Source organism: Liolophura sinensis, chromosome 1 (assembly GCF_032854445.1).
Source record: "Liolophura sinensis isolate JHLJ2023 chromosome 1, CUHK_Ljap_v2, whole genome shotgun sequence".
Classification (NCBI taxonomy): Eukaryota; Metazoa; Mollusca; class Polyplacophora; order Chitonida; family Chitonidae; genus Liolophura; species Liolophura sinensis.
In genome coordinates, this window is record NC_088295.1 from 19,179,739 (window position 1) to 19,195,286 (window position 15,548).

The 15,548-nt window shown below is 37.9% G+C and overlaps 1 protein-coding gene across 1 annotated transcript; it reads right to left on the reverse strand.

The window, feature by feature from the left end:
* Window positions 1–15: 15 nt before the first annotated feature.
* Window positions 16–14,750, reverse strand: LOC135482124 (transmembrane 9 superfamily member 3-like). The gene is made up of 15 exons (XM_064761971.1): window positions 14,583–14,750; window positions 11,830–12,025; window positions 10,670–10,792; window positions 10,306–10,466; window positions 9,986–10,063; window positions 9,430–9,564; window positions 8,557–8,723; window positions 7,911–8,005; window positions 6,931–7,061; window positions 6,205–6,344; window positions 5,515–5,583; window positions 5,023–5,169; window positions 3,556–3,639; window positions 2,683–2,759; window positions 16–2,193 (listed from the first exon to the last, which is right to left on the reverse strand). Exons 1-15 carry the CDS (start codon window positions 14,667–14,669, stop codon window positions 2,126–2,128), a joined length of 1,758 nt encoding a protein of 585 aa, XP_064618041.1. The 5' UTR covers window positions 14,670–14,750; the 3' UTR covers window positions 16–2,125.
* Between the last annotated feature and the right edge of the window lie 798 nt (window positions 14,751–15,548).

Below are 15,548 nucleotides of genomic sequence, written 5' to 3' on the forward strand. Positions count from 1 at the left end.
TTCATGCAGCCAATGTTCTTTGTCATGAAGTCAAATCCTTTATTCACAAATACATAACAAACCATGTACAGCCATTGGATTTTGTCCCCACAAAGATCCATTAACATTAACAAGCGATTTGACTATTCCCAGATTTAGTAGAACATTATGACATTTTGATGGACATTTACGCCATATGACCTTAAGTACACATACATGCGTCAAGAGTGGTTGGCAAGTAGACTGCCAGGTTACATAAAATCTTTCAATGAATACATGTATATACAATAATATACCATCAAGTACATATAAATGAATGAAAACTAAATACCTTTCCATAAATATTTTCTCAAATTTCTCAATATTGGAACACATGCTTTCATTCTACTTCAGACAGACTTGTGTATGAACATAAGAATTGACAACCCCAGCATGATCACTCAGCTATGCTCTGAGCCTGGACTGAGACATGATGGACTGCCACTTCTTTACGAGGCATAAATCTGTAGCTGTAAACATTATGTACACAATTAGCAGGATTGGCAAGCCAGCAGACAGCAATGGTAGCAATGGTAGCAGTGGTGAATGCACAGAATTAAGGTACAGTTTTGTTGTATTTAGCATCTGCTTGGCAATTTTTTTCATCCAAAGTAGCCAAACATCTGCTTCTATTGATTAGAAATTGAAAATGGACCAATGCTAGTGCATTCTGAAGTTATATGTCAATGTTAAAAACCAAAATCCACACATCCAAAAATATACATAACACAGCCTATGCCTATCCGAACTTTTGATCATTTTACATTCTGTAAGACAGACCTGTCTTGATAAACTACAAGCTAATGCTACATACCCCCTGCACATTTCATTATAAAACATCACAAATATGTTCTGACATGATGATGACATATATATATATGGTATGTGCTAAGGTGACACCAATCATATTACCTCCCTTAACACGATACAATCACACGCTACACTGGAAATAAATGCTTACTAACAATCTGGCATTTGAAACTTGAAGCATTGAAACTATCCATTCAAACTACTTCATGGGTAGTTAAATGAATGTAAACACATTAAATATTGTACAGCTTCTTGGGGCATATATATTCAGCTATACAATGATGACCTGATATGATGCTTTATTGACATGCATGCATTTTTAAAATACATCTGCCAGGGCTGTGTCCAGTTAACTCGCTTTCTGATGCTTAGGGTAAATGTGTAATTTATCATGCACATATAAGTCTAACAAGAAGAAGCATCAATTTGCATTAATGAAAAAGAAAACATGTTGCAATTAATTTGACTAATTTCTGAAAATATTACTGATGGACACCCTGACTCTAACCTTCTGTGCATCTTAAAAACATACAGGAATAGTTATACTGAAAACTGAACAGAGCTCATGGGCAGCAGCAATGCAGACAAGGTTACCAACAATCAAGTTACCTTATACATTCTGCATGTTAACCATCATCAGCAATGCGGTAGGTAGTACTGATCTTGTTTCTTTGTGTGTGCATGCTGCAATAATTACACATTGCTTCTGGGAAGATAGACCTGTTCCAAACTAACATCTGTGAAAAATAACAGAAGAGCAGTACCATGGCAACACAGATTATAAGATTAACAGTCAAATGATCAGCATTTGACTTTTTAGTCTTGAACTCACATGATGACGATGACTCCCGCTACCATGAAATAATTACATGATGTTCAACACAAATGACAATCACCAATACACTTTACCCAGTGACAGGCATATGAAACAAAAGACACAAACAGGAAGAGATGTTGTTGAATATCCTCTCATACCAGTATGTGTAAGTGAGTAGGACAGAATCCCTATTCTGCTTCTCCACCGCGCACAATTTTTCTATATGGTGGAACACACACCTTGCCCCCCACAGAAAAAGATGCCACACAAAGTGCAACTTTCAACGTCTTTGAACAAAGGCATTAGCAAGCCTCTTTGGCCCGCATAAAATCTTGTTAACAGTAACAAAGTGATGGTCTTCCAGCCACTCACCACACAATAAAAATTCCTATTAGTTCAGTCCAGCCGAAAGCCTTCTCACACTTGTCATCAGATTGACAAGAACAGTCCGCAGTGCATATCTCACAGGTTACCGACACACTAATCAATTTTCACTGTAGAATAGATCTTTCGGACAAACACACTTGTTCCCACATATCCAAATGTACCTGCAAGACAAACAAACACTGTTCACATCAGATAACAAGTCAGTTTACTCTTGAACAGTTCATGATGATAGTAGGCAAAAGATTTCTAATGAGCTTCATGGAAAACCTAAATGGCCCTATCAGCACTGGTAACGACTTATTGCCCCAAACTTCTTGAACTTGATGGAAGCTGTAATTTTAAACAATTCCACCTTAAGATGGTTAATGAACTAGCATCTTGCTTATATGAGGCAGGCACTTTTATAGAAGTTTGGCCAGTACCAATCACCATTACTAAACCTTGGGAGATGTACAATGTACTTTGTATACTTTATTAATACACTTTGAAAATGATGAAAAGGAATTCAAGGAGTCCACTTCACGAGTTGCTTCAGACAATGTGATCTGTTGAGTGCCACAATCACAGAATCACCATAAATAAGCTTTAGAATAATGTCTAAGGATACTTCTGTCACATGATGGGCTCGTAATCAGACAAACAATACTTACCACACATATAACCTAATGCTATACTGAACAGGGCCATGTACCCAAAATAAAATGTTGTTTGAAACAACCCATACATCCTGAAACAAACAAACATAAATCAACATTCAATACAATGTCCATGTATTCAAACTGTTTTGATTTGTATTACAGTCCAAAAATCATTTATAGGTCAAATCAAACAATTTAGTACACACAACAAATCATACCTTTCTGTAAGGGTGGCTGGTTTGGATTGCTCTATTCAAGTAAGACACTGATTCACTTAAATTTTTTATATTCTAGATAATTTAATATATTAAATTCAATTTAATATTTAATTAGCAATTTAAAGCATGGCTCTCAACATAGAACTGGTTGTCAACCACTGGCAGGCCTTGCAGGCTGAATGAGAGCACGGCAACCAGCGAAAATGCCAGTTGGCAAAGTGTTTAACTTTTCAGGTAACTGCCAGCATCCAACGTCATGAAAAAACTCAAGTCGCTGGGCACCAGCAGTCAGATTTTGGTATGGCAAAAAATAGTACACCAGGGACAAAGCTGCTTTATACAGGACATCACACCTGTCCTCATTGGTCAGGAGCTGGTAGTCCATCACAAGATGACAACTTAAACTACAAAGTCAACCAAGCTCGATAGCACAATGAAATCCATACATAGTAAAATTAGGCGAAGAATATTACCTTCTGACACTTCAGAACTAGAGATAGAACACTTCAGTTACATATGGTCCTAATACTTTTGATAATCTACATGTTCATAAGTTTGTAAATTAACTGACTGGATACAATGAACTTGAATCAACTTTATTTCTCTTACAGCAAAGTAAGGTTTATCCAAATTATGATCACAAGGAAGAGACAGTATTGGTACTTACTTTGTTTTAAAGAAAAAGTAGTAGAATGAATACATATACACATAGCCTGCAGTGGAGGCTGCTGCTAAGAAGCTTGTCCACTGCCTGAAACAGAAATACAAAACCTTATAAACAGCTGTACAACCACACATGTACTCATTTTAAAAGGCAAACTGTCTCCAGATTGTCTCAGCTTACCACTAATTTGATGCTAATCCAGAATATCTTTATGCTTGGAGTTACCTATACGTACAGTCAAACCAGTACCTACGGCCACCTGTAATCAGCGTCCATCTGCTGTAAGCGGCCACTCTCTGCCGCGACCAAACAATTTTCCATGTTGAACGACCTGTAATATGCGGGCACCTGTCCAATGCGTCCAGCGGCCAATATATTTTGCCACCAAATTCTATATCAGCCTGTCCTATGCGGCCGAGACTTTCAACAGGAATGATGATTGCCGCATAGGACATTCAAAAATTTCAAAATGGCGACCACCCGACTTCAATAGTTTTTGTAGTGATTAAGAGTTACAACCTGCCACTTTGTGATGAGAAGTGAAGTGTGAACATTATTGGTCAATAGCAGTGGACTCTATTGTTCTTTAATTAGGCCTAGATGGCTACTGTCCGGACACCCTTGCACCGTGGCAGTGGATTAGCTCCGTGCCGAGGTCCGCACTATGAATGCCATTAACAGAGGGCAGACTCAGATATAATCGGATATAATCTGACCTGTGGTTCCTCTCATGAATGGTCTCTTTGACAAATTATCTGGCTTGCTTGGCTATTATCTTTGCAGGCAAATGGTGCTGTGTTTTCATTTCACGTGGCCAAAATATTGCCTGTACCGAACACTTGGAGAAATTGATTTTCCTTCTCTTGTACATGTTGTTGTTTCACCGGTAATGGCAAATATGATTGAACATCTCAGCAGTCTGCCATTTACAGTCCAAAACTTTGTTAGAATAGTCATTTATAGCTATGTAGGCCAAACTAGCACATGGCTTTTTAGGGTTTGACTATGATGGAAAGAAACTTCTGTCATGCGTGCTCTCACCTGAAACTCTTTCTGTAATCGGCTGTTAAATGCGTGAAACCCATAGGTCTACCCCACAAACCTTGAAATTATTGAGTTATTATTTTACAACAACTGTTGTATTTCCATGAAATTTATGTAGCTGACCAGATTAGTGCTTTAACAATTAGGTATAAGATTATTATGTAGGCCTACATGTTTAGATTTCCTGAAACTTAATTCAGTTGTGATTTGGCTTGGTCTTCACAACCTGTCTTATGTGGCCAACTGCCATATGAGGCCACTTTTTACATGTCCCTTCACTGGCTGCATACAACAGGTTTGACTGTATTTTCTTTCATTAGATATTTAATAATTTGTGTCAGAGTGCGCACATAATAAATATTGAGCAATGTGTCACAAATGGATTCACAGCACATGACCAGTATGCTGTGTTTAAATTGCACTCACCAGCGATAGTCTTCTGCATTGAGTAGGAAGTATGTACAGACAATAGTAACACAGATGGTGACAATGGCCAGGATAACAAAGACCAGCAGCATGAAGCCGTACACATAGTAGATCTTGTAGGCCCAGAATGAGGTGAAGATGAAGTACCTGAAAAATGCATATAAAATAAAATATTACATTCTGAATGGAATTATACTCCTTCCATTTTAAAGTTTCCCTTTTTGTAACCAGAAACATTTGATTTCCAGAACATTACATGGTCTGAAGTGGAAGTTTTGACAGTCTGTGCAAATCTTAAGTGACCATACATTCCACATCTTATATTTGTCCTTTGTCAGAAGAAACATATGAGGTCATAGGGCTCCCCCTTCTGATGTAAAACTTTCACAGAACACATTCAATATGAACTAAAAACACACAACTGTCAATAAATGCTGACCTAAAGCACACGTATAATTTGATCAACTTGCACTTAATTTATAATATACTTACATTTCAATGAAAATAGAACCAAATGGAAGGATGCCCCCCAACACAACAATCACAGCAGGTTCCATAAACCTAGAGTATGAATAAATACATCATTAATTTAAACAGCCAAACAGGCCTTATTTTTCAGGAAGAATCAGAATGTAACACAAAATTCTCCACAACTTGTCAAATGATCAACACAGTACCAATCCAGAAACACACATAATACAATGTGGTTATTTTCTCATCACAATATACTCCATATCAAAACATTATGACATGGATCTTTTCCATCAGACTGGCAAAGGCAGAGAACAGTACAATATGCTGTAGCTCATCTGATACAGAGGACCATCTGCATAACTGTATATTACTAGGCGTCTTCTATGCATTAACCATGGCCATATCTAGGACAATTACTGCTCCATGAAAATGTTTAGGCTCCCAAACTGTCAGGTGCCAAATAAAAGCTGTATTAAAACATGTAATTGCTGACAAAATAAAATGTTTGTTTCTTAAGCAGTGCTCACATGCCTAATTGCTTTTTCTCGCCAAAATTAAAAGCGAAGTGTCCTCAATGTGTTGCAGCTTCATGAAACCGGCCCAGAAACCTTAATCTTCATTCTAGATATGGCCGTGTAAGATAAGATTTTATGATAAGATTTTTCTACACATGTACCTACAGCTAAAAGACAATTTTTCACTGTTTACCATTTTTTCTCTGGGATGGGCCTGGGCACAGCGTTGATGCGACAGGGGTAGTTGGGCTGACCAGCTAGGTTTCTGCCCAGTACTGTGCCCACCAGGGTCAGCGGTAATATCACAAAGATACAGATACAGGTGACAGCCACCTGTAACACACAATCATTAACAACTGGTTTGTCTCAGAACACCACCAAGAGCATATAAATGCAAAATGACTAACTTCTTTAGGTAAGAAACTTGCAGGGAAGAGTGTCGTAATTTTGAACACCATCTGTACCCTTTTTCAAACAATCTATAAATTCTTGCAATAATGGCCACTCCCTGCAAAACTTAAACTTCCCAGGCATTACTTTTTGTATAGGCATTACTAAAAATGGTCAAAATAATCCCTTATCCTATGCAGCCGAGTTAACGGAACTATCAGTCACGATGGTAACACGTGCGGCTATACTGCAAGTATCCACGCTCCAGGGCCGCAAACTTAAGTTCTGTACACGGCCCTGGAACAGTAACACCAAGATGCTGCAAGATACAAGACAACCAAGTTGTGGCCTGGGGCAGACAATGAAGATGCTTTGGAAAGTGAACTAGGCACAAATCTGATAAAAGGTGAAAGGATTTATACTGTTCAACTCGTTCAAATCTGTGACATTTACTTTCCAGGTTTCCGTGCAAATTACAAACTTACTGCTAACAAATTCCATGCATATATATTTCTGTGATATGACTTACCATAGTACCAAAGGGAATGGCACGTGAAGCATGGTAGTAAATTGCAATGAAGTTAATGAAGAAAGCTGTACCACAGACAAGAGCTGGCAGAGAGAAGGCACTCAACAGCATCTGCTTAATCCACACTTTCCCTGTAAAAAAAAACATCAGCATGTTATACACTGAAAAAATACAATTAGAAAAACAATACAATTAGAAAAACTAACCATTCTGCCATGATTAAGACATACATATAGCCATACCAACAGTTGAAGGGAAGTAACCATTTATTACTTCAATTATTCAAGTTCATGCTACTTTCCATAATTTGTGGCATTGTTGATTTCAAAATTTGTAAAACTGTTTGTGTCACTGTGCCACACATTTTATACCAACACTGTAATGTTAAAACCTCTGTCTATACAAAATCGATGTGCCTGTATGTGTTGTCTATGAAGTGTTAAATTGAGGAACTCCACAATTTCATTTGTATGGCTACAGAAATTTTATTCAAAAGATGACTGTAAAGTTGCCCTTTTATATCAAATGATGTTTACAAATTTAGGCACCTTTCAATAAAAATGTGGAAATTCTTTTTCAGTTAACAGCACATGATAAAATGACTGCTATTCCCCCTTAAACATGGGTTCTGTACCATGGCACTGATTGCTATTCCTAGATGAACATATTTATTTATTTATTTGATTGGTGTTTTACGCCGTACTCAAGAATATTTCACTTATACGACGGCGGCCATCATTATGGTGGGAGGAAACCGAGCAGAGCCCGGGAGAAACCCACCACCATCCGCAGGTTGCTGACAGACCTTCCCATGTACGGCCGGAGAGGAAGCCAGCATGAGCTGGACTTGAACTCACAGTGACCGCATTGGTGAGAGACTCCTGGGTCATTACGCTGCGCTAACGCGCTAACCGACTGAGCCACGGAGGCCCCCGAGATGAACATAGGTTCTGCACAATGACACATGCAGAAAGAGTTACCTCCCATCCTGGCATAAAGGCTTCCTCCGAAGTAGCCATTGACTGGTGATGTGGCAGCGTACACAAATATGGCTGTACTTAACAAGGAGCCTCGTCTGCAATGATAAACCATGAATGAGCAAGACAGCAGAACTATAACAATGAAATGAATGAGCAAGACAGCAGAACTATAACAATGAAAAAGGACAGTCAGGGGGTTACATATGATTTATTGTAGAAAATTTATTACATTTTTACCATATTCCTTTTTAATGCTATATTCAGGAATATTTCACTTATAAAACAGGAATGTCAGTTTTTATGGGCGGAAGAAACCACATGCCCAGAAAAAAGCATCAGCTTTTGACAAGTAACCATTTAATTTGAACACATGATGCAAAAATTCTGTGCGAATATCTGACATTTTGCACAATTTGAAAGAAGCATCTTTAACCTGAAAGACAATCACATTTCCATCAAAACAATTTTCTTAATAATCCAATTCTTCTGGGCAAATGAGTCCTAATCAGTCTTCATATATATTCAAATACACAAAAGTTACATGAAACAAACAAAATAATTTTTATCTAAAACACAAAAAATAGACCAGAAATGCAAAATTAAAGGAAAAAAAGGGCAAAATGTGTTTTGATATAGAGTTTCTTACTCAGTGTAAAGTTCTCCCAGAATGGCAAAAGTGATGACACATCCAGCGACAACAGAGATATGATATCCAGTACCAATAAGAGCAGAGAAGAGCATAGGGTGGGAGGCTGGCCTGAACACATCCCCATGTACCTGCTTCCAACCATACTCATCACCAAGGTCTTTTTCCTAAAACAAGGAAAGGAAAGGATCAAACGTGTATCTCACAACAGGGAATGATCTGACACTAACTTTCTACATTAAACTGGAAACAGGGGCCTCCGTGGCCCGTAGCGCAGCGTAATGACGCAGAAGCCTCTCACCAATGCGGTCGCTGTGAGTTCAAGTCCAGCTCATGCTGGCTTCCTCTCCGGCCGTACGTGGGAAGGTCTGCCAACAACCTGCTGATGGTCGTGGGTTTCCCCCGGGCTCTGCCCGGTTTCCTCCCACCATAATGCTGGCCGCCGTCGTATAAGTGAAATATTCTTGAGTACGGCGTAAAACACCAATCAAATAAATAAATAAAATAAACTGGAAACAAGAACTGGAAAGTTGGGACTTTCTTTACTTTTCTTCAACATGACTTTAGGATTTATTATTTGACTTTGTGTTCACATCATTATGTATTTCTTTGATTGTTGTTGAATATCGAGAATTTTTCACTTTCATAATGGTAGTTAGTTTTATGGGTGGCAGAAACCAAAGTTCACCATACTGGTGAAGACGATGAGCATTACACTGCACAGTCAAATAAGCTTATTATCACATGGGCCACAAAAGCTTACATCCATTATACACATGTAGTATTTCATGTGCTGGATTTGGCATAAGGGCCTGATAATGTTGGTAAAAACAGTTACAAAAAAAAGACTGTGAATGTCTGAGCTGGTCTTACCATGTCATCCAGATCCTCATCCTTGGTGCCATATCGGATGTAATCCTTACGCAGGGTTCTCATCAGGATCATACTGACCAGCCCCACCAAAAAGATCACCATCATGAAGGAATTGAAAATGGAGAACCAGTGAATCTGAAACAAAACCCATTCAATGAAACATTAGAGCAAATGTAATCCTCAAGAAATAAAATCTGTATCATTATTACCATGATCTGGTTATATATTACATGAAATGTGATGACTAAATAAACATCTTCAGAAGTCAGGAAAGACTGGGCAGTGATATTGTATAATAACTTGATACATAAGATTAAGTAGTTCTGATAACAGCTGTTAATAACATTGTTATGAATTGTTATATGATACAATTTGTGACAAGACAACACAAATACCTTTCACTGTGAAGGTATGGACATATGACTGCAATTTATCCTGGACAAGAAGCTCACCATGTGCAAATGCAACTCTGTTGCCAAATTATTTCAGTTAAAGACAATGGCAATTTTACCAATTTCTGTGGATTTCATAACTGCCCAGGGTACTTAGCTCTTACCCTGTGCTGGAAGAAGTTAGGATCTAGGTACTTGTCAAATCTGTCCTTGTAATTCACATTTGACTTGTGCCATTTTACCTGGTAAAATAATGAAAACAATAGCACATAACGAAATGATTCAAACCAACGTAAGTTACAATGAGAACATAAGATAACCACTTACTTCAAATGCTGACATCTATATTACATAGAAAAAAACACTATGTAGTGATATTTTTGTGTCTGTAATAGTTTTGAATTACCTCAAAAAAGTAAAACAATCACAGCGACCATAAGTGACAACTAGCTTCACAAATGTCCATCATGTTTGCTTCACTCACCTCATATGTAAATGGTATTTTGGCTGAGGGTTCTAACTTGTACTTGTGTTCACTGGTCAAATTCACATCTACAATTTGGTTGTTGTTGTAGCCAATGTCTAGCTTTTTGTGTGTCCAAATATAATACCCATCCCCACCCTCATCTATTTCACCAACAATCCCTAAAAAACAAAAATTTTAAAAAGAAGGGTAAAGTCATTGACAAATCAACAGTGGTTAAATAACAAAACTCATACTTTGTGAAAAAATGTGATAATTTCTTTCTTTCAAGTGTCTTGTTCATTATTACAATCGCCATCTTTTCACCACACTTATTTCTTTCTATGTGAAACCGTTATGAACAAGGCTCGGAATTTTATCTCACCCCAGATTGGTAAATCATCTATGTACATCTGATACCAGTAATGGTTCTTCACTGCATACACAAATGCCTGGTATTTTTCCTGGTTCAATTCCACTTCACAATACTGAATTTTGGGCACATCGGCTGAAAGGATAAAGATACACAACTTGTTATAGTTATAGGAGAAAGAAATCTTCTTTTCAAGTCTATGAAATAATCCAAGTAACACTTTACATGTATCTGAACATGATTTAACATTTTGTTTTTAAAATTAAATTGCGACAAACAAATTTTACATTCACTTGCTTTTTAATTATCTGATTGGTTTTCACTGCCATATACCCACACTATTGCTTCTACAATAGTGACTGATTTTACGGATGGAGGAAACAGGAGTGTTCAGGCACCTGGCAAATCAATGACAAACCTTCCAAAATACCACATACCGGTATGCACACCATACAGGTGGAAGTGGTCTACAATGTTAGACTGTGCAAATAGACCCACAAGCAGCAGCATCTACTTACTGTCACCAGGAATGTACAGCTTCCCTGTGATATACTCTAAATCTTCATTCAACTGCTAAAGCACTTTTTCAGTGGAAAATTTCTGCATACAATCATTATGAAAGGGATGCCAGACTGATTTGTGTCACTAAAGATATAAGCTCTATTTCCCTACACCCAATAGTTCTCTCAGAATATTTCAAAAATATTGACTGCAGAGGCAGCTGAAAAGGTTGAAGAATTATGGTATGTATTTTATTTATTTGATTGGTGTTCCACGTCGTACTCAAGAATATTTCACTTATACAATGGCGGCCAACATTATGGTAGGAGGAAACCAGTCAGAGACAGGGGGGAAACCCACAACCATCCCCACGCTGCTGGTACGAGCTGGACTTGAAATCACAGCGACCGCACTGGTGAGAGGCTCCTGGGTCCTAACGCTGTGCTAGTTCACTAACCACCTGTGCCACGGTAGCCCCATAATGGTATGTAAGGGATTTAATTAATTTTCAGCAGATAATATAACAGCATTTACGTTAAATATTTACACTGGTTAGTGACAATTCACAACATATTGCAAACATCACCCTGACCAAAAATTACACAATGATCCCGTGGACAATGCTTTCCAATTTTCTAAAAACAAAATCTTTGTAGATATGATGCAAATACCTAAGAAGTCTATCCCAAGACCACTGAACTCCAGCTCTACCCCCAGTAGGGCTTCTCCCAGAGTCTCATGGTAATGGCTAATGCTCTCCTTAGGCCCGCTGCAGAACGGTAGGGAGAAGTATTCATATGTTTCCTGACGGTTGTGGTAGGGCCCAACCGTGTTCATCCACAGGACCACTTCCTCCGCCTTGTCATACTAACAGACAGAAATATACACTGTATTAGCCACATACCAAAAGTATCAAACATTAATGTTAAAGGCCTACAATAACACCACCAAAACTCTTATCTATTAAAGAGGAAAACTATAAATACATTGTACCCATTTATTTCTGATACAATGGGATTTTTTCAGCACATACTAGTAAACATAACAAACAACAACAGCTGTAGACTTACTTGTACATGTCTACAGTAATGAGTAACTCAACAAAAAAACTGTGCTTGGACATAAATGTCTATTTTCCTACATTTACATGCATCTATTGTAATTTTCTCTTCCAGGCCAAGGGAGACTTATTTTTAATCAGAAGATCAAACATGGCTCTTGATGTGTTGATATTGCGACCAAAGAACAGACATAAAGAGTTAAATATGTGGCCAATGTGACAAGTATGATCATAGGGACCATACATGGTTTTCTTATTGTAAAAATGCTGACATATATACTTTTATGTTGCTCTGTGGCAGGTGTTCTTCCAGTTGAAAGACTAGACAAGACAGCTGTTCGAATTTGGAACCCTATGTACATGTTTATGTAGACACTCAGGCAGCCAGGTCAGTAAACCTGGGTAATTCAACATGGCATAAAATCTGTACATGAAAATAATTTCTTGCAACATCATGTCACCTTCTGATTCTGTAACATGGACATAATTTCCATTAACAAAGTGAAAGTGGCTCTTGAACAAGGCCCAGCTTAACAACAGCCTTGCAAATTACAGGTGGAGCTAATTCAACATAGAGAAAACGAGTCAACTTTAAGGCTTGTTTCACAAAGATGGGAGTAGTAGTAAACTTGTATTAATATCACCTACATACATGTACGGTACCATTTGTAAAAACTCACCAAAAGTCACACAATGAAATAAAATGGCTGCTATCACTCAAGTTTTTAAAAAATGAATTAGCATATGCTATGCCAGGAGAAATACCATACATATCCATAAGGACTAATCCATTATTGATTTGTACATTCTGGTGCAGACTAGCCAAAAGATATTCATGCACTGCACAGATGCATGCACTTATTATTTGTGATCCTGTGGGCATTCAACATTGTTACATATTCTTCGGTTATCAAACATTCATCATGCTGAATCTTTTTCTTTGGTTGAAATACGAACAATTTCCAACCAACCATCGAGTACCGTTATTAGCATCTTTTAGCTGAGGAGTTTTGCTTAGACTCCAGATTCAAAATACCACAAACCTGTGATTTACGCACCCATAACATATTGGTTTTCTGTCTGTCGGTGTGCTTGGATTTTACCATTATTGTCAACATTATTTCTGTCATTTCATGCAGTAGGCAAGTTCTAATGCAGGCTGTCCGACATATTTTTAGTGACGTTTCACTGGAACCTGTGACACGCTAATGACACTGTTTCGTTTTTGCCACATCCAGTATTGAACAGTATACTGAGATACGTACTGATAAGCAGTTTGGCCTCCTCCCTTGAATGCTACGTCCTGAGCAACATACATGAAAGTACCAAGATTACTAAAAATATACATAGCGTAATATAATACAACTGTTTTCCCAGGAGTAATGATACTTTCCCATCTTATCGATGGGATCATCGCTTTGTGTTGACTTTCCGTTTTTGTTTTTTTTAAACATTTCCCGCAGACATAGAGTAGATAGGGTGCTTTCAAATTTTTCACCTAACAAATCTTGAAGCAGTGCTGAAACGATCATTAGCTAGGCACAGGAAATTTATTTTCCTTGACAGGCAAGAGAAGTGCTTTGGAAAACAGCAAAGGCAATGCTCATTCCAAATCTGAGAAAATCTGTAGCTTGGAACAGCAACACCTTATCATGAAATGGGAACTGATGTATGGTGATTGGTGCCTTATACCCATTCAGCAGATACAGTTATTGACAGGCAGGTTGTTCTTCATATACAAGACCCTCCTGATCTCGATACGAATTTGTAAAAATTGAGAACTATAAAACAAGCATTATTAATTGGGACAAATGTAGGCTACACACAAACAATAGCGAATGTCACAGAGAAAATAAGACTTGTGCGAGTAAAGTTTTACTTCAGCCGGAAAAATCATTTCCATTTCCGCTTCCTGCAATCCCTCTACTATTCTGCATTGGACTATCTTCCAGTTATACAAAACAGAATAAGGAAGATATCTGCACTTTCTCCTTTCAACGACAACTAGTTAATATAATTGTGGAACGACTGCACGTTACCATGCACAAGGGTAGGCCTATAATAATTTATATATCGTTCTTACTACATCGCCGTCGGCGTCAGTGGCTGTCAATTTTGACAGATCAGAAAAATAAGTTTTACTTGTAGGCCTAAATACGTCTAAAATGGTATTAGTTTATTTGACAGATTGCCAAAAATAACTAAATTTTCAGAAGGCATTTATAAAATGCCCTTGACAATGAACAGTGCCAAAGGGGAAACTATCACAGTCAAATCCACAAACAAGCCTCGACGAGTTTCCCTTCGACATGGCTACAGTATACCTGAACCCCAATACAAGCTCCGCGATTCGGGCATACTTACTACATGGTTGTGTTCATCACATCCTGCTTGATATATATAAACTGATACCACGCAAATCAATCGCAAAACACTAGACAGTCTTCCCATCTTGCTCAACACATCGGATGGAGCAAAAAACCTAGGATTTAAACCGATTGAATCGACGTTGTCAGTGTCAATAATGTAAAAATGGCGGCGCCCGTAGCCACGTCACCCAGTAAGAGTTGGTATCAAGGGGCTGAACTCTTCCTCGCACTCGATCTCCGTCTACCCATGTCGCTGGAGATGATGGGAGGCCCCAGAGAGATGGGCACGCTATAGGGGCTTTATTTGGCAGTTTAAATGAATAAAATCTTCTGTCTGGGCTACATGAGCACAATTTTTATATTACTGAAATTGCACAAATTTAACAGACGTTCGTGCAGTCAATTGATTATTATTCTTTTCACTATATTTTGCAATTCCTTGTACGAGAATTTCAATGCTAACTTCGTAAAGCAGTGTCCCCAGTACCAATGTGCATGCATGTTAAGAACGGAGTATGCGTCCAAATTTTAGAAATAAACTAAGAGAATAGGCCTACTGTTTTTTCGTGTTAAAAATAAGTTGTCAGGACTATTGAAGTTATGTAACAACTGTGTACATGGATATGTTCTCAACAGCGATGCCTGACCACATGTAACAACCCAGGCCTATATGGCTCACACCTGAAAATATACTGACCTGAAGCCGCTTATAGTTAATGGTCTGTACATATATACTGTATACGTGCATATGTATGGATTGGGATTTGAAATTGGGCGTTCCTTTGTAGGGCCACGTATACACACACACACACACACACACACACACACACACACACACACACACACACACACACACACACACACACACACACATATATATATATATATATATATATATATATATATATATATATATATATATATATATATATATATATATATATATATATAGGCCTGTTAT

Coding starts and splice junctions, on each gene's coding strand:
- LOC135482124 (XM_064761971.1), bottom strand. CDS start 14,669: ATGGGAAGACTGTCTAGTGTTTTGCGATTGATTTGCGTGGTATCAGTT. Junction 9,565..9,985: donor CTAACTTCTTCCAGCACAGG/GTAAGAGCTAAG, acceptor GTTTTGTTTCAG/ATTCACTGGTTCTCCATTTT. Junction 3,640..5,022: donor AATGCAGAAGACTATCGCTG/GTGAGTGCAATT, acceptor TTTCTGTTTCAG/GCAGTGGACAAGCTTCTTAG.